At 44.7% G+C, this 19,200-nt stretch overlaps 1 protein-coding gene across 5 annotated transcripts in view; it reads left to right on the forward strand.

The window, feature by feature from the left end:
• The window catches only part of MCTP1 (multiple C2 and transmembrane domain containing 1), a 288,478-nt gene that overhangs the window by 220,458 nt on the left and 48,820 nt on the right, over positions 1-19,200 (forward strand). For all 5 annotated transcript variants that reach the window (XM_063320277.1, XM_063320276.1, XM_063320275.1 and 2 more), the window contains one exon: positions 11,787-11,906. In XM_063320277.1, the coding sequence (XP_063176347.1) occupies positions 11,787-11,906 (120 nt within the window). The remainder of the gene's footprint in view (positions 1-11,786; positions 11,907-19,200) is intronic.

Below are 19,200 nucleotides of genomic sequence, written 5' to 3' on the forward strand. Positions count from 1 at the left end.
GTTTTTTTCCTGTAGTTTTTTAACAAAAAGAAGTCACTTTTGTTTTGCAAGTCTACCTTTGACATTCTGCTCCTTCATACAGTGCCTCTGGTTTCTCCCAGACGCCGGTGTTGCGCTTGCCCTCATTCAGCAGGGCGGTTCAGTGGGCGTTGAGAGAAACTTTTCACAAGACTGCAAGTGCATCAGCCATGCCATCGTTAGGTTGACTAGCGTATTTCCTAAGCCGGTGCCTGTCTCCATTTCTTGTACAGGGCGATACTCTCGCAGGCAATGCTGTATGAATCTGCTGCCGCTCCTCAAGTGCACCTGAACGGAGCTTTGCAGAACAGAGAAGTTTAGCAAAGGCAGAAAGAAGCAAACGCAGGCAAAGATGGAGTAGTAATACAGTAGTACCTATCTTAGTTTTTCTTGAAATTAGTTTTAGTTATTCATTCCTGACTGATTCTACCAAAATGTAAAGCGATTGTTAACAGCCATCTTTCCACTCCTTTGTGCTGTTGTACAATAGAGGGCCAAACTGAAAATGTACAGGATACCTTACATTTCATGAACTGTATTCTAACTACTGTCGTAATTGTCTCATTTAAATATTTCCAGTTCATACTGTTTATGCTAATGGCAGAAGTCATTGTTTATTTATAGTGCAATTTTTTAGCTTTTACCTGGAAGGATGTGAACATACTTTAGCTTTCTTGGGATCTACGGTAGTCTACTGGAGAAAACTGCCAGCTAAAAATGAACTTGGAGAGTTTTATTTTGCATTTTGTTTAAAGAAAGCATCGCAGAATATAATTATAGCTATCTTACCAGGGAACTAAAAATACTCGCTGGTCTCAGTGGCTTCAGCCCAGGGACGTTCTTGTAACTGCAGAATTCAGGTTGTTCAAACACCTGGAGCTGCCTTGCTCTCCTGTCTAAACTAGTATTCTCTGCTGACTTCTCATTTCTACATTCTGAAGTCTTACTCTGCACAAGAAAGTTTAGAGGCTTGGTAAACAAGAAGGAAAATACGCACCTAGCATACTAACATGGTAGACATCTATGGCATCTGCGTAAGTTCGAACAGATCATTTGGGGTGGAAGGGAGGAATACTGTATGATGCCCACAGAGAAAGAGTAAAACAGTATAAAGAAATGAGAAGTCAGTCATACCAGCCCTGGATTAATATTAGAGTTGCAAATAGGAACAGGCACGCATTGCTAGAGATGCTACACGTAACTCTGCAAGTTTTCAGAGCTTAAGTTTGAGATCAATGAAAGAGAAAATTTGAAAATTGCAAGACAGAGTGGGGAATCCTAGAATGGTTTGGGTTGGAAGGGACCTTAAAGGCCACCCAGTGCCACCCCCTGCCCTGGGCAGGGACACCTCCCACCAGCCCAGGTTGCTCCAAGCCCCGTCCAACCTGGCCTTGAACCCCTCCAGGGATGGGGCAGCCACAGCTTCTCTGGGCAACCTGGGCCGGGGGCTCACCACCCTCACACCAAAGAATTTCTTCCCAATATCTCACCTAAATCTCCCCTCTTTCAGTGTAAAACCCTTCCCCCTCGTCCCATGGCTCCCCTCCCTGCTCCAGAGTCCCTCCCCAGCTTTCCTGGAGCCCCTTGAGGGACTGGAAGGAGCTGGAAGGTCTCCGCGGAGCCTTCTCTTCTCCAGGCTGAACCCCCCCAGCTCTCTCAGCCTGTCCTCCCAGCAGAGGGGCTCCAGCCCTCCCAGCATCTCCGGGGCCTCCTGTGGCCCCGCTCCAACAGCTCCGTGTCCTTCTGCTGTTGGTGCCCCAGCGCTGGAGGCAGCACTGCAGGGGGGTCTCCCAGAGCGGAGCAGAGGGGCAGAATCCCCCCCTCACCCCCCTGCCCACGCTGCTGGGGATGCAGCCCAGGCTGCGGGGGGCTTTCTGGGCTGCCAGCGCACGGTGCTGGGACGTGTTGAGTTCTCATCCACCAACACCCCCAGGTCCTTCTCCTCAGTCCATCCATTCTCCGCCCAACCTGTGTTTGTGCCTGGGATTGCCATGACCCAGGTGTAGGACCTTGCACTTGGCCTGGTTGAACTTCATGAGGTTGGCATGGGCCCACCTCTCCAGCCTGTCCAGGTCCCTCTGGATGGCATCCCTTCCTTCCAGTGTGTCGACCGCGCCACACAGCTTGGTGTCGTCAGCGAACTTGCTGAGGGTGCACTCAATCCCACTGTCCGTGTTGCCGAGAAAGATGTTAAACAGCACTGGTTTGATGAAGTTACAAAGAATGGGAAGGTAGCTGAAAGGTATTATTTTTCATTACAATGTATTTACTAAGAAGTACATTAAAAGGTAGATGGACATCTTACATTGTGTGAACAACTTGCAGGTTAGTCTGTATGTACTTAAGGAAAGCTGGTCAGTGAAAGACAAACAAATCCTAGGCTTTTATTTATTTATTGTTCTACAGTGATACACAACCAATACTCCAGACATCATAGAACAAGAAAATTAAGCAGGTCATCAGTCACAAGTATGAAAATCAGCCTAGAAAGGTTGACTGATGGTCTTGGAAATTTAAAATAACCCAACATTAGCCTAAGTTACTTGCTATGAAATGATAGTGGAAGGCAAGTGGCACCTTCTAAAATGCTCCTAATATGTAAAAAAGATTTTAAAGAAATCATTAGGGAAATTTGAATGTCTACATGTATTAGGACTCTAAGGAATGGATGTTCTCATTGTTTTGAAAAGCAATGGCCCTGCTTCTTGGTGATTCTTCTGCCATCTTATTCCTTGAAGCCTCTGTCTAATTTTCCAAAATAAAAAAACACCCCAAAACATATCAGAATATTTTTAAGAACAGAGGGGGAAAAGAAAAAAAAAAAACCACAGAAGAACCTTAGCGTCAGCTCTGAGTGACGGGACAGACTCAGCAAGGGGTTTCTGTGTGTTAACAGTTGTGATCTCCAGGACATCAGAGAAACCAGTGTGTTGATGCTGCTGTCTCCAAATACTTGTGGAAACACAATTGTAGGATTTAGCCCTAAGTAAAAGTTGAAGCCAGAGTTCCTTCAATATAATGAGGGCAGTACAGTTCCAGTCTGCAAAATGAGCCTTCACACACTTGTGGAAGTGTCTCTGCTCTTCTGTGGAATACAGTGTTTCCAGACATGCGTGTGGTTATCTAGACAATAATCAGTATTTTTGCATTTTATCACTGGAAATTGCAGACTGCCCATATGCCTTTAACCACATGATATTAGTCTTCATTCATGCAATTGAAATTTTATTGCTGTCCCTTTCACTTTTGACATACACTTGGCAAAGCATTGGTTTTCCTACAGCCAAAGGGCTTGCTTTTGCAATGGCTAGGCTTCCTAATATCCTAATGGCCCATCTGTTTTGATGGTGGCTATTTATGAGTGATTGATGAGGAGGGGGTCATTTCGGTTTTCTGTAGTACCAATAAAGGTGAGCACAATTTACACATTTGTGAAGTTTAAGGACTTCAAATTCAGCTTTTTAAAGTATGTGACTTATTTTTCTTGGGAAAAAGTAAGCCTGCAAGTCTTTAAATTTCTAGTGTTCTGGTGGGTAATGGTGACTATTTCTATTGGTTTGGGTAATGGTGACTGCCCTATTAAACTTTTTATAGTGTTTGCCTTAAAATGCTGAATGATTGTCCTCGATCTGCAAAAATGGGCGGAGGATAAGGGAGCAAATTAAGAAAAAGTTAATCTGGTGCAGTACGGGATGTAAATGAAAACACAGTATTTGGAACAGCTTTCATAAAGGATGTCTGGAGAGTATGTCTGCTGTTTGGACTACAGCAGACCTACAGTGAAGCCATTCTCAGTAAGCTACAGAAGATACCAAATATTTTTCCCCTGTGCCCAATTTAGTAACTTTTGACGGACAATTTGATTTTACTACCCGCAGGAATTTGGGAGGAACAGGAGGCGGGTTCAGAGCCCCTCAGCCCCTGCTCAGGAGCTCAAGCTGTAAGAAGGGAAGGGGGCACTGCCTCGCGCATAAATAGCTGTAGTTATCTAGCGTGATCCGTGTTGTGATTTTACACTTCTCACAAAGTCAACACTTCGGATTTTTTGTCTGAAGCGACACATACATTTACACTTTCAACAGTCCCACCCTCATAGCAGTGCAATTGTAACAGGGGAGAAATCTGCCAGATTCCAAATTTTTGTGTAAAAGGAACATAAACACAGATTTGTGACATAGATCTGTGTGTGCGAAAAAAGGTAAATAATTACGTGAAATGTACTTCTTAGAAATATCTTTCATAGTGTAACACTTGCAACAGAAATGGCATGTGTCGTTCTGTATCTGTTAGCCAATTTTTAAGGAATTTTAAAATTGGCAAGGATGTGATTGATTTCCAGGACAGGGAGAGGTGTGTGCAATGGGGAGAGGCCCAACGTGCATCTTTTTTAAAGACCCAGAGTAGAATTGGACACTTTGAATTACAGAATGGCTTGAGTCTTACGGCTCGTGGCTACCCCTCTCAGCAGAACTGTGCGAAAAAGAGTAGGTCAACCTAAGATTTATATATTAAAAGAAAGCAAAGTCAATCTGGGGACAGGCATTAAAAGCACTTTTTTGCTTGGAAAATAGTGATGTGTAGAACAGCCTTCTAGGTAATGTCGCTGAAACAAAGGCATGGGGCGTTCAGTAGGCAGTTGGGTATTGTTCAGAAAATGCGGTATTGAAATGGGACAGAGGTTCGATAACCTAATATCCCTGTTCTCAGACACCCTTTTGATCTAATGTATTCTAGTTGGGCATTTCGTACTTGATGCCAGGTGTTATTGCTCATGGGGAAAAGACTATCAGTTTCCCTTAGTTTGTCTGTATTTGAGTGGTCTGAGAGAACAAGTCTGTGTTGAAGTGCCCTGAGAACGGCAAGAGGCTGCATGTATGGGAGTGGCCCCAGTGAACCGTATTTTCCCCTTCTGATTTTAACCTGGCGGCTAATCCTACAGCTGTAATAATGCAGCTCAGAAACTCTTAAGTGAAGGGAAAAAAATGACCAAAGAGACTCCACATTTTGTAAATGTTTATGGTAGAAGGGTTGGGTGTCATTTGTATTTTCACCCAACTTTTGCTACGTGAAACTGGTTACAGCAACGTGAATTTTATTTCAGTAATCCACGTGCTGTTTAAAACGGTGCTACATTCACACTCTGGGGTTCGCGTTCTTGGAATTGTCAGCATTCTCAAAGCAAAGTCATTGCACTTCTGGAAGATGATGTGAAACGACAGTTAAAAGTTTTAAGGAAAAAAATAAACAAAAATGAAAGTAAAATTTTCAAGCTTTTAACTGGAACAATTTTTATGGTGGTGACAATCTTATATAGACTCAGGTAGCTTGTAGTATGATGTGGTTGGACAATAATATCATCCTGAAGGCTGTTCGGGTGAAAGAAGTCTGTCCAGCTGTAGATGGGTTTCAAAAACAAGCCGGGTTTTTGAAGCACATCGAGTGAGTCATATGTGATTGCCAGACTTATTTCCTTGATAACCAGCGATACACCATGCTTAGACGAAAGAAGTGAGATGTAATAGAAAGTTTGTTGTACAGGTTATCGGCATGGAAAAGCCATGACCAGAGATGTCCTACCTAGTAAGAAATGGAATTTTTTGGGCTGCTTGTTCTTCTAGATACAGGACCCAAGTGCTCTAACGAGAGCTACCATAGGTCTTTCAATACACCAAAAGCCTCATCGAGACTGGGTTCAATATAATGCTTCATTCAGTCTAAGATCATTTATCATGGAAGTATCTCCACTTTCTACTTCTACATGAAATAAATAGAGAGAACGACAGTAAAAATCTAGATTGCAGTGAACGTGACTGTTCGAATTCCAGCAGAGAGAGAGAAGATGCAGGACATCCTATAAATTTGATTCTGAGTTAAAGGAAAAGTTTTTATAGGATCAAAAATACTAATTATTCAGTATTTCTCAGAATACCAAGACCTCAGGCATGTAAAAAGGAGAACCAACACTAATCTAAGGTTGCACTGGAAATCTGTCAAAGGAGTGCAGCCTGGAATGACATGAAATTTATTCTGTATTTGGTTTACGCCTTCCATGCTTTTGCTATTTTCAAATTGACTTTTGCCTATTCAAAGAAACAGAGTGACAAATAACGTGTTTTAGACTCAGATTGTTCAGAGTGCGCCTTCTCCTGGCACTCAGGCGATTGGAAGTGGAGTTGCAAGGCTGCTGAGAAAAACTGTTGGAGGATGCTTTCGACTACGTTCAAAAGGCACATTTCTTCCAGACTTGCCTGAATGAGGGCACCACGTTTGAAATGGATTCCCGCAAGTGTTTACATTAATGCTAGCGTGTTTGAGATCTGATACGGCTAAAGGAAATACTTCCTTTTTTAATTTTTTTTAATAGAAGTGCCTTACAAGATGAGAGGAGCCGCGATCGCCAGGGGTAACTGACTAGTTTTGTAATGGAAGAGGCTACTGGCTCTCCAAGGTAAAATGAAAAGTATTTTCAAGTGTTTCGTAGGATAAACACCGTGCAGGATTTTACTGGAGCCTTAAAACCTGCAGCACTTAGCAGAGAGTCTGTTCCATGCAGATATGTGGGTTATCTTTCATCCTTTCTAGTCTCCTGAGAACACCTCCAAGGGACAAAGCCTCAGGAAATACAGTTGTCCTTTTAAGCTTAAAGGGCAGATGGATGATCTTGCGATTAGAGCGCAGTGTTTGGAGCTGCAGACGTGGGCTCTGTTTGTCACCGTGCCAAAAAGCCATGCAGCAAACTGTTGTGTTTCCAGGGCAGTCAGGAGTTGGGTAATGCGTATAACACAAGGAGACAGGTAGTGCGTACGTGAGGCTGTAAGGATCCGCTTTGAAAATGATCGGAGGAAGCCCCACCTGGGAGAGGGGGCTGCGGCACGAGGGGCATGCCCTGAGCGACACGGCGGCGGTGGGAATGGCTGTATCCCACCGTGCTGCCTGGTGCGGCGCAGACCATGACTCGGGATGCCACTGATGCAAATCTCAACAGCTCTTGTGTCCACCTGGGGCTGGACGTCACCTACAGAGATGTTCTTTTCCCCATCACCACCAGCAGGAACCTGGGGGAACTGAAGGGCTGGTGTCCTGTCAAGCCCCCTTTATGTTTTTGCCTCAAAATAATCCACATATCAAGGTTGCTGTGAGGCTGCAGGTTTGGGGAAGCTCCCCGTGTGTCAGCGGGGAACATCTTAACACTCGCTCCTGTGACCTTCACTGAACCCAGGCATTTCCATGGAGTGAGCAGTTTCTAGTTCTTGTCAGAAAGTTCTCAAGCAGCGGTACACACAGCCCCCCCTCCTCATCCCTCCTCGTCTGAGGAGGGCCCCGGAGATGCTGGGAGGGCTGGAGCCCCTCTGCTGTGGGGACAGGCTGAGAGAGCTGGGGGGGTTCAGCCTGGAGAAGAGAAGGCTCCGGGGAGACCTTCCAGCCCCTTCCAGGCCCTAAAGGGGCTCCAGGAAAGCTGGGGAGGGACTCTGGAGCAGGGAGGGGAGCCATGGGACGAGGGGGAAGGGTTTTACACTGGAAGAGGGGAGATTTAGGTGAGATCTGAGGCAGAAATTCTTTGGTGTGAGGGTGGTGAGCCCCCGGCCCAGGGTGCCCAGAGAAGCTGTGGCTGCCCCATCCCTGGAGGGGTTCAAGGCCAGGTTGGACGGGGCTTGGGGCAACCTGGGCTGGTGGGAGGTGTCCCTGCCCAGGGCAGGGGGTGGCACTGGGTGGCCTTTATAGTCCCTTCCCACCCAAACCATTCTATGATTCTATGATCTGCTCTGCGTGCTCCTGCACCGGAGGACACGGGTCAGTGTCTCCTGCATGGAGTGCTCCTTTTTTGTATGTGCTCTCCTCTGCTGGCAGTCAAAACAGAAGCAAAAGGCAAAATAAAAAGAGGTGGGAAACAAAGGGGTTAATGCTGTGAAGTCTGTGGGTGCAAACAGGGTTCTGTTAAAAATGAAATGAAATTGGGTGGAGGTAGATAAAAAGAAATCTGAAATAATTGTTCTGTAGAATATGGCCTTTCCACATAGGCAGAAATCTTTCTCTTCACTTCTGTCTGAAGAGAGAGTCAAATAGAGAATCTCATCTCTTAATTAGAAAGAAAAATACTCATCAAACACATCTCATCACTGGAAAGCTAATGATCCACAGCTGCTAGTCTGAAAGGGCAGGCTTTTTTTCTGAACAGTAGGAAGTGTTAATCATTTTGGATGAGATTTCTTTTTAAAATATACTGTAGTTTGCAAAAGAATAGGATATTCAATATTCTAACTTAAATTATTTTTTGAAGTGTTGTACACCAGGGATAGTGTCATGTGTCTCCCTGAATGATCATTTAATGCCTGTGTCTCTCACTAAGAGTATCAACTGATGTGATGTTGTAAATGGCCAGTTCATGCCTGTGACTCTGAAAATCTTGATCTCATGGGGGAGAAGAAAAAGAGTCCTCCCTTATAGTCTTCTGTGTAGGAAATGGCAGCTATATTAAACTGTAACCTTTGAGACTCCCACTCCTCCCTTAAAATAGTTGGCTTGTTTCAGTAGTGATGAGGATCCTTTTTTTAGACAGAGTTAGAGCCATTATTTCTTTGGAAGAGATCGTACCAGCCACAGTCCATGTTCCACTGGATGCTTTATAGGCATGGGCAAGTCCCAGAACTGCCCTTTTATACTCCTTCCTTCGCTTTTCTGGATTTTTTTTCCCTGTACTTCTTTAATGGTTGGATATGTAGGTTTTCCTCCCCTTCATGCATGAAGTTTTCTACATACCACTTCCCTTCGTCCCTCTCCCTCAGCTATATCAGACCCCTTATGGCGAAGAACTGAGCCCCTGGATTTTCTTGCTGCTCTGCACCAGTTTCCAGGGTTGCTCATGTTTACTTAAAAGTTTTGTCTGATACTGAGAATCTGCTTGTTTTCTCCGAGGTGTGTTTTGTGAGTGCATTTCTCCTCTGGGGAGGACAGCGAGGCCGTTTCTCCTGCTCTTGCACAGCTCACGTCTCGTTTGTGTTGCACATACAGAGTCCCAGTTTTCCTAGTGCCTGCCTGAGACAGGTGCCTGGAAGGAGGAACTGGTTAAAATTCAGCCAGACTAGATGGAAATGAAGCTGTCAGGTCAGTGAAATCATCTGTAGGAGGTAGCTGGTGTAGTATCCTCATTTTCGAAAGGTGTGTCCATGCAAGTCATGAAACAGTATCTTAATATAACATTTTACTGGCCTACAGAGTACAGTACTTTAAGGAATTAATACTCTTAGAGATTATTTGACACTTAGAAACTTTAAGCGAGGAGCGTTGGGATGAGAACCCATTGATGATCTGTAGCACTGGGTACGTGATGACCATGTTTCTCAGTCTCGGGTCAGGTCCGTGTCTCCTGAGTCTGGCTAGGTTGCTGCCTTCTTCTCGAAGCCAGGAACTGTGTGGATGTTACTTGATTTTCTTTCTGTCTTTCTAACCAAAGTTCAGATGGGACCATCAGAAAGACTCTATGCATTGCCGTTTCTCAACAGGTAGTCTCTGCTATTTGTTTTTCCGGTACTTGGGTGCTGTTTGTTGACTTCCAGAGCTCCCTTCAGCGTGCATCCATTGACTCAGGGTGTTTCTGGGGGTTATGTGCTTTTCTTTTGAGATGAGAATTCTGTTCTAAGTTGGCTACGTCAAATTTACCACAACAAGTCCCTGTAGATCTTGCTCTCAGAAGGGCAGTTAGCAAGCTCACAGATGAACACTCAAATTCCATGAGCGGTTGTTTGCTTCTTATTCATTACCATTTCTAACAGATTTCCTTTTAAACTGAACAACCTAAAAAAGGCAGTTTTCTTTCAAATGAAATATTAACTGTTAGAAGTGCCAATATCCTCTTATGTATGTCACACACACTGCTTTTTTCAGGCCTTTCAGTACATATTGTGTTTGTCTTGCAGTCTCGCAGGACTCCCATATACAAAGCATTCAGCGGTAGAAAGCAGGGAGGTGAGGTAAGTTGGCTGATCTTGAGAGAGGGGATTACTTAAAATACAGATTTTTTTTCTTTTACGTAGGAGCTCGTATTTGATAAGAGCATTTTTTTTTTTTTGACTCTAAACAAAGATCCAACAGAAGACTAGTAAAATCCCCACTTTATTTTTACTCAGCTTTATGTACCCCTTGGTGACTGATTTGGGGAAATGAGCCCCTTTTTAGTTTACCTGGGCATTGGCACTGCTTTAGGTTTGCTCGTTCTGTGGTGCACCACCTTCATTCATTTTAGTAGGTATTAAAAATGCAAATATTCAGCAGCTTAACTATTTGGCTGAAAAAGGCCTAGCAAGATTTCTGGGTGTACACCCAGCTGTGGTACGCAGTGTGATTTGCTGTAATACTTTCATGTTTGGTTTTTGTTGTATTAGAAGAAAACAAACCCAAGTTATGGCTAGAGCTGGCTAAAATAAAGGGGGGTTTGTTCGTAGGGAAAACTGCGTGTAAAAATGGGGTTAGTTTGACCTCAAATATTTTTAGTTCTTTCCTGCAAACCCATAATTTTGTACCAGCACCAGCAGGGAACAGTATGTAGCTGGACGTGTCTCTGCCAGACACCTACAGGCTCTGACAAGTGGACTTCCAGTCTCCGAAACAGTCATCTCTGTCCTGCTTGATGGGTCTGAGGCTGAAGCCCCACGCATGAAGCTTGTCACAGGGAGCCGTGGTGGGCAGAGCTGGTGGTGGGGATGGGTTCCTCCTGGGCTGCAATGCCCGAGTGGCCTCAGCATTGGAGAGCAGCCCCAGGTACTGAGGTGCACATCGCTGGGGGATGTAACCTGGCCATGCTCCTGCCAGGTTCCAGCTTTGGAGTGCTTGAGGTGTTTTGAGGAAACACTTCCACAATTCAAAGTTTTCAAAGGGGTAGCTTGTCAGCGAGACTGAGAGGGGATCTCAGCAATGTTGGTCAATATCTACAGGGCAGGTGGCAAGAGGATGGGGCCAGGCTCTTCTTAGTGGTGCCCAGCAACAGGACAAGGGGCAACAGGCACGAACTGGAACACGGGAAATTCCGTCTCAATGTTAGGAAAAACTCCTTTCTTTGAGAGAGGCTGTGGAGTCTCCTGCTCTGGAGATACTCCAAACCCACTTGGAGGCACCATCCTGTCCAACCTGCTCTGGGTAACCCTGCTCTGGCAGGGGTGGGATGGGATGATATCCAGTGGTCCCTGCCAACCCCAGCCAGTCTGGGATTCCTTTTAATCCCATTTTCAATTAATCTGTGGTCAGTACTGTTTTACTGTGCTTTCAGTAGAACAGTTGTACAATTTTACCTTTTAGTGTGATTTTTTGCTAGTTTTCTATGCAAAAGATTTTTTCAGATTTAGTTGTGATGTTCACTTCTTCTTCTCGTTTGTGTGACATTACTACGAAATGACCAAGTTCTTTGATCTAAACAGCAAATTAATTTTTATCCGTGGAAATAACTAACCTTTTCTTTCTTGAATTGTGATCTTATTTTTATGCTATTTTGCATTATTTTGTCCACATAAGCATTATTTTATGAGAGAACAATTAATTTTCCTCTTACACTACACTACATCAATTTTCCTTTGCAAGAATTAAGGTACGAAGCAATGGAAAGTGCCTTGGTTGTTCCATACAGGTAAGTGGCTGGTCAGCAAAGTGGTTAAACAACTTTCCTGCCTAAGGAGAGGTAGGCTTCTTTAGAATTGTTTTAATTTATTGGTCTTAACTGTGCACAAGAGTTTAATGTAATGCAGATTCCAATCACTTTTTTTTCCTGCTCTGTCTTCCAGCTTTTTCTTTTTGTCGTCTGGAACTTTGAGCTCTACATGATACCACTGGCTTTGTTGTTGCTGCTGGCATGGAACTACTTCTTGATCATATCAGGGAAAGATAACAGGCAACATGATACAGTAAGTCTGCTCTACTTCAAGAGCATGCATGTCCTTTTCGTTTTTTAACTAGATAAAATTTTGTAACTGAGTTTAAATATGACATCTTTTTGAAAATGTCTCGGTTCACGATGCTCGACGGACAATTTTCCCACCCGCAATTTAATTTTTCTCCAGCTGTCCAATAAATGTGCCTGGGTTTGTTCAAAATGTTGTGTAAAAATACAGTAGAACATGTACTGTCCTCAGAATCTAGTTTGTGTGGATGAGAGGCTTAGTGGTCAGGAGAGGCAAATTCTTTTAAAATTGTTTTGTGTGGCTATGTCCTTATGTTGCTTTTTTTTTACCCCCCACATATTGAAGTTAAAGATTAAAATGATTCCAATTTGTTAACAGTTTCAGAGTGTATCTTTTTATATTGTATTTCAGAGTTTATTATTAATATGTTACCATTCATTGAGCTTAATATAAGCCTCTTCTTATTTTCTTCTCCTTATCTAATGCCGTCATTTAATTAAATGCATGTAGTTGGGATATAAAGTAGGAAACATTTACTAATAACTGAGATTTATTAATAATAAAAGCATGGTTCAGATTTTCAGAAGTACATATGAAAATTTGAAGTTGTATTCTATGCTGTGCAAATTTTCTAGTATTCACGAAGCTTAAGGATTTTGCATGTATTTTATTGCTGAGCTTTATGAGTTTGGTATTTGTATCAGTATTCATATCCCAAAAGCAGTGTGTTGTCTAGGATATTATGATCTGGATAGATAACTGGAGGGGTGTGAAAAAAACAAAATTGGTTAGATAATTGGTCTCAGAGGATAGTGGTTAATGGAGGTTGGTAAGAAGTGGAGTACCAGAGTGCCCAAGGACCCGTCCTGGTTAATGTCTCTATTAATGACCTGTAGGAGGTGGCAGAGTGCACTCCCATCAAGTTTTTTTGGGTGACACCAAGTGCGGCGGACCAGTCGATACCCTAGATCTGCCAGTCAAAGAGACCTAGGCAGGCTGTAGAAATGAGCCAGTTCAAGAAGGAAAAATGTGAAGTCTTGCTCTTGGGGAGGAATAACCCCTTGCAGTGATACAGGCTGGGGATTAATTGGGAAGCAGCTGTCTGAATTGGGCCTGGGCATCTTGGAAGACAGAACGGTAAACGTCAGCCAGCAGTGTGCCCCAGCAGGAGAGAGGATCTCCAGCACCCCAGGCTGCGTTAACAGGAGCACGGCCAGTGGATCGAGGGAAGCGATTATCCCCTCTGCTCAGCATTTGTTAGACTGCATCTGCAATGGTGTCCAGTTTTGGGCACCCCAGTTCAAGAAAGACATTGATTAACCTGAGTGAGTTCAGTGGAAGGCTGCCAAGGTGGTAGGGGGAGCTTGAGCCCTTGCCCTGTAAGGAGAAGCTGAGGGACATGGGCTTGAAAGAGCCTGGAGAAGAGAAGGCTTCAGGTGACCTGAAGAGCAGCGCTCCACTGCCTACGGGGAGGCTATCAAGAAAGTGGAGCCAGGCTCTTCACAGTGATGTGTGGTAGAAGAGACAACATAATTTGAAACAAAAGAGGTTCAGACTGGAGAACTGTGTTTGCCATGAGAATTGTTAAGCAGTGGAAGAGGCTGCCCAGGAAAATTGCCCAGCTGCTGTTGGAAGTTTTCATGACCTGACTGGATAAAGCCCTGAGCAACCTGATCTGACCTCCTGGCTGACCCTGCTTTGGGCAGGAGGTTGGAGGCCCCTTCCAGCCTGAATGATCCCATGACCCGAACGTCTAGCAGCTGCAATTATTAGTGACCAGAAGAACCGGTACAGCTCTGATCCTGGCACTGGTATTACCAAGTATTACTAAGACTGTTTTGCTTCCAAGGGTCATCTGAAATTAAGGGTGGGGATGATAGAGGTATTCCCTAATCCCAAAAGTTGTTACATTTATGGAAAAACCCTAAGATCAAGATTTTAAAGATGCATTACTTAAATCACAGCCTTTAGTCTCCTGCTGCCTGAAATGCTTAAAGCTTCTCAACCTGAAGATTTTATGAGTAACTGAAATCCCTTGTGAAAGGAGAGATTTCACTCGTGAGCCGCAATACACTTCATTTCTCTCTGAAATACCACCTGCCTGTGAAGATTAATTGGGTCATGTAACTTTTCTAAGAAAATGATGAAGCTGTTGATGGGCTCTCTGTTGAGGACACCAAATGCTGCTCTAAAAATGTTCCTCTTGCTGAGACTGCTTCAGACCAAGCCATACAGCTTATATCAACCAATCATGTTCATCCCAAATATTTGATATCTGTGCCATTAATTACTATTTTTTGTTTAGGTTTGTCACAAATAAGTTGGGACCTCATTTTTAATGAATTGAGCTTGGTTATTGTCATGGTGAGCATCTGTCTTCTATGAATTGATCTGCAGACTTATCAGATGCCTTTCTAATTAAGTCACAAATCTTCAATAATTTCACAAGTCCTTAGCTCAGGTCATTAGCACAGTATCATTAGATTAGAAGTCATTTAAATATTTCTGTTTTCCTATGCAGAGTGTAAATATTAACTAAATTAATTAAGCAGTGTTTCCTAGTGGCTGGAGAATGCTTCAGGATTCACGTGATCTGGCTTCTGTTCCCAGGTCTCCAGAGATTTCTTGTGTGCCCCAGTGAAATCATTGACTACTTGTTTTAGGAATATCATCTGTCTTTAGAAGTTACTCTGAAATCATCAAGCTAATGATAAGACAGAAAAATAAATAGATTTATTAACTTTTCTTACTCAATTAACACTAGACAAACGTAGTTAAAAATTGTATGCGCTTTATACTTGTTTTGTGCCTATGGAAAATACTTACATTTGGGACCTTCAAAAGTAGCTCAGAAGAGTTAGTTTCCATTGTAATATCCCTACAAGATAACAATTATTGATTGTCTTACCAGTTCAGGCATTAGGGAGCGCGCTCTTCTGCAGGTCAATGAAATAGTCATCCCTGAGTTTCTCTCTGGATATGGCAGATGGACCAGCCTTAATTCATCCTTGCTGGGACACGGACGTGTTAGAATGGGTCCAGCAGAGGGCCACAAAGATGCTGGGGGGGCTGGAGCCCCTCTGCTGTGAGGACAGGCTGAGAGAGTTGGGGGTGTTTAGCCTGGAGAAGAGAAGGCTCTGGGGAGACCTTAGAGCCACTTCCAGTCCCTGAAGGGGGCCTACAGGAGGGATGGGGAGGGACTCTGGATCAAGGAGTGTAACGATAGGACATGGGGTAATGGCTTCAGACTGAAACAGGGTAGATTTAGATTCGATATCAGGAAGAAATTGTTTGCTGTGAGGGCAGTGAGCCCCTGGCCCAGGTTGCCCAGAGAAGCTGTGGCTGCCCCATCCCTGGAGGGGTTCAAGGCCAGGTTGGCCGGGGCTTGGGGCAACCTGGGCTGGTGGGAGGTGTCCCTGCCCAGGGCAGGGGGGTTGGAACTAGATGATCTTTAAGGTCCCTTCCAACCCAAACCATTCTGTGATTCTGTGAAGGTGTTCTTTGCAGTGTCCTCTTGGGCAATAGTTTCTTTGAAGTCATTTGGAACCTATTTTCTTGTGGAATAATTCACCTGCCAAATGGTATGGGTTACTCTCACGTAACATGAGCCTGCACTGCTCATTTGAGTGTGCGTATCATTATTTTGCCATTTACTCTGACTCCTAAGTTATTTGTGGAAATCCTTTCTTGAATTAAAAATGAAATAAGGCTGGGGAAAGGGGAACCCCCAAGTGCATTTACTAATAGGGCATAAGACTGTTGGAAAGTCCGATGGAGAGGTGAAGTGGCGTATTAGACATTATTGCTTTCTTGGATTCAACTGGACTCTCATTGTAGGATTGATCGTCATTGTGGTTTTAGTTGAACACTGGTACAGTCTTCAAAGAGAAGCATTGGATTCCCTATTTTTTATATATTTAGATGAGATTAGTTGTGTTTCTGAAAGAAACGCTTTCACCAAACACAGTCTTGCATTAAATGTTGGCGTAAGCAGATGCAGACAGATGTAGATTTAGTGGACGGGTCTCAAAATGAAACTGTGAGAATTCAGACTGATCTAAAATAAATGAACTTCTGGCATTGAGTCATGTGGCAGGTATAAAAAAATCACCAAAAAAATATCTCCTTCCAATACTAAGGAAGGAAAAAAGTCGCTAAAATGGCATTCTTAATGTTTTCCTCTGAATTTTGCAGTAACATTTTTGCCTGAAGCTTACCTAGCTGCTGTCTCTAAGGGTCCTTGCACTTCCTCATAATCGTACTCCGAAATATACCTGACCTCACGAAATAATTTATTTTCAGCACAACTGCCGCTCTCATCTTAAACCATCGCCACCTAAAACGCGCAAGACGAGAACCGAGTGGGTCTTGCTGCTTTTATTTTTTTTTTTCCCCTGCCTTTTTTTTCACGCGTCTTTTTCACATCCTCTAGGGGAGAGGAAAGGTATCAACCACTGCCAGCTTTCTGCTCCTTGTCGCCCATGTGGGGTCCGTGGGGTGGGGAGCAGCATGGGGGGGATGCCCCTACGCGTTGACAGCCCTGTGGCTGTGGCAGGCAGAGGGTATCGGGGCATGGCTCATCAACAGACCGCTCGGGATACTCGGGGAGAACAGGGATGGAGGGAGAGAGCAAAGGACTGGCTTATTTCCTAGCAGCCTTGGCTCTCTGGGAACGCCGGATCACATCTTATATTAGAGGGATGCACAGAAAAGTTCATCCCACGCAGCTGTAATTGAAAGACTTCCAGATATATCCAAACTAGGAGAAAGTATGCTGGGGTTTAAAGCTTTTTTTTTGGTCTTTTTAAGAAACTACTTAATATTTTGATGTTTTCAAATGTGTTGTACAAAAAACCCTCACCTTTGTAGCTTGGAGAAAACAGCAGCACTGCTGTCTGGGGTCTTTTTTTCACTTCTATTTCTAAGCAAAAGTCACAGTTATTAGACCTGCTTGAAGTTGGTGGAAAAAATCTTTTTTTTTTTTTTTTTTTTCCTGCTTTTCTACTTCAGGCTGTGTTCTGACTGCCTGCTGGAGCTGCCTAACTTAAGGAATGGTCAGATAATCCCTCAAAGTGATTAAAAATGTTCCCACTCTCCAGCTGCTCTTGTCCCCTTCCCTGAGATGAAACAGTTGATTGTGTGGTTGGAACGCGCCGTATTGTGAGTGAAACCTGGTTTGCATAGTTATCAATTTATTTTTTCCCCTGTGTATGGTATCCTGACAACCACAGTTAGGACAAACTGTGACAGTCTCTCAGCTGTTGGGCCATAACGCTTAACTGCTGTAACAAGTGCACTGCATCTCCTCTGGTGACACTGCAAGTTCTGCTTCTTCCTGGTCTAAATAGGTAGCAGACAGAGAGTGCAGGTCATCTTCTCCTCCATCCTGCCATTAAGGAGGAAGGGCTGAAAGAGCAGAGTACAGATCTGGCAGGTCAACAACCAGCTGATACTGAGAACAGGGACTTGGTTTGTACAACTATGGGATCACAGAATCACAGAATCATTTAGGTTGGAAAAGACCCTTGGGATCATCGAGTCCAACCATCAACCCCACTCCACAAAGTTCTCCCTTACACCATATCCCTTAACACCACATCTAAACGAGTCTTAAACACATCCAGGGATGGTGACTCCACCACCTCCCTGGGCAGCCTATTCCAGTGTCTGACCACTCTTTCTGGGAAGAATTTTTTCCTAATGTCCAGCCTAAACCTCCCCTGATGCAGCTTGAACCCATTCCCTCTTGTTCTATCACCAATTACCTGTGAGAAGAGACCAGCACCAACCTCTCTACAATGGCCTTTCAAGTAGTTGTAGAGAGTGATGAGGTCTCCCCTCAGCCTCCTCTTCCTCAAACTAAACAGTCCCAGCTCCTTCAGTCGCTCCTCATCAGATTTATTCTCCAGGCCCTTCACCAGCTTCATTGCCCTCCTCTGCGCTCGCTCCAGCACCTCGATATCTCTCTCGTATTGAGGTGCCCAGAACTGGACACAATACTCCAGGTGTGGCCTCACCAGTGCTGAGTACAGGGGGACAATCACCTCCCTCCTTCTGCTGGTCACACTATTTCTAATGCAAGCCAGGATGGCATTGGCCCTCTTGGCCACCTGGGCACACTGCTGGCTCATGCTCAGCCGCTTGTCAATTAGAACCCCCAGGTCCTTTTCTGCCAGGCAGCTCTCCAGCCACACTGCCCCAAGCCTGTAGCGATGCGTGGGGTTGTTGTGGCCCAAGTGCAGGACCCGGCACTTGGCCTTGTTGAAGCTCATACCATTAGCGTTGGCCCATCGGTCCAATCTATCCAAGTCTCTCTGTAGAGCCTCCCTATCCTCATGCAGATCAACACTCCCGCTGAGCTTCGTGTCATCTGCAAACTTGCTGATGATACACTCTATGTCCTTATCAAGGTCATCAATAAAGACGTTAAACAGAAATGGTCCCAACACCGAGCCCTGAGGGACACCACTTGTGACCACCCACCAGCTGGATTTAACTCCATTGACCACCACTCTTTGGGACCGCCCATCCAGCCAGTGCTTGATCCAGCAGATCATATGCTCATCCAGGCCATGAGCCGCCAGTTTTTCCACGTTCTGTGGGGGACAGCGTCAAATGCTTTTCGGAAGTCTAGGTAGACAATGTCCACAGCCTTTCCCTCATCCAATAATCGGGTCATCTTGTCATAGAAGGAGATCAGGTTCGTCAGGCAGGACCTGCCTTTCCTAAACCCGTGCTGACTAGGCCTGATCCCCTGCTTGTCCATTATATGACTTGTAATGGCACTCAAGATGATCTGCACCATGACCTTCCCTGCTCCCGAGGTCAGACTGACAGGCCTATAGTTTCCCGGATCCTCCTTTGTGCCTTTCTTGTAGATGGGCGCTACATTTGCTACTCTCCAGTCCATGGGGACCTCCCCAGTTAGCCATGACTTCAGGTAAGTCTGCAGTCCTCGAGGACTGAGGACTGCTGGGAAGAGGCAAGATCCACCTCACCAAGTAGGGCAAAATCTTCTTTCCCCGCAGGCTGGCCGACCTGATGAGGAGAGCATTAAACTAGAAATGATGGGAGAGGGAGGTGATGATGACCCACAATCAAGTGAGGAAGCGGTGGTCTGAGTTGGCAAGCAAAGGATGCAGGGTGAAGTGCCCAGGGGAGTCCTCAAAACCAACCAAACAGGACAGAGGGGGCCCACCCCAGGTGTAGGGACACAAATAAGGAGATGGCTCTCTCGTAGACGTTCTCACACCCTTTTTGAGAACCCAGCACACCAGGGTGTCTCTCCCTGAAGTGC

The sequence above is a fragment of the Chroicocephalus ridibundus genome, chromosome Z (genome assembly GCF_963924245.1).
Source record: "Chroicocephalus ridibundus chromosome Z, bChrRid1.1, whole genome shotgun sequence".
Lineage (NCBI taxonomy): Eukaryota > Metazoa > Chordata > Aves > Charadriiformes > Laridae > Chroicocephalus > Chroicocephalus ridibundus.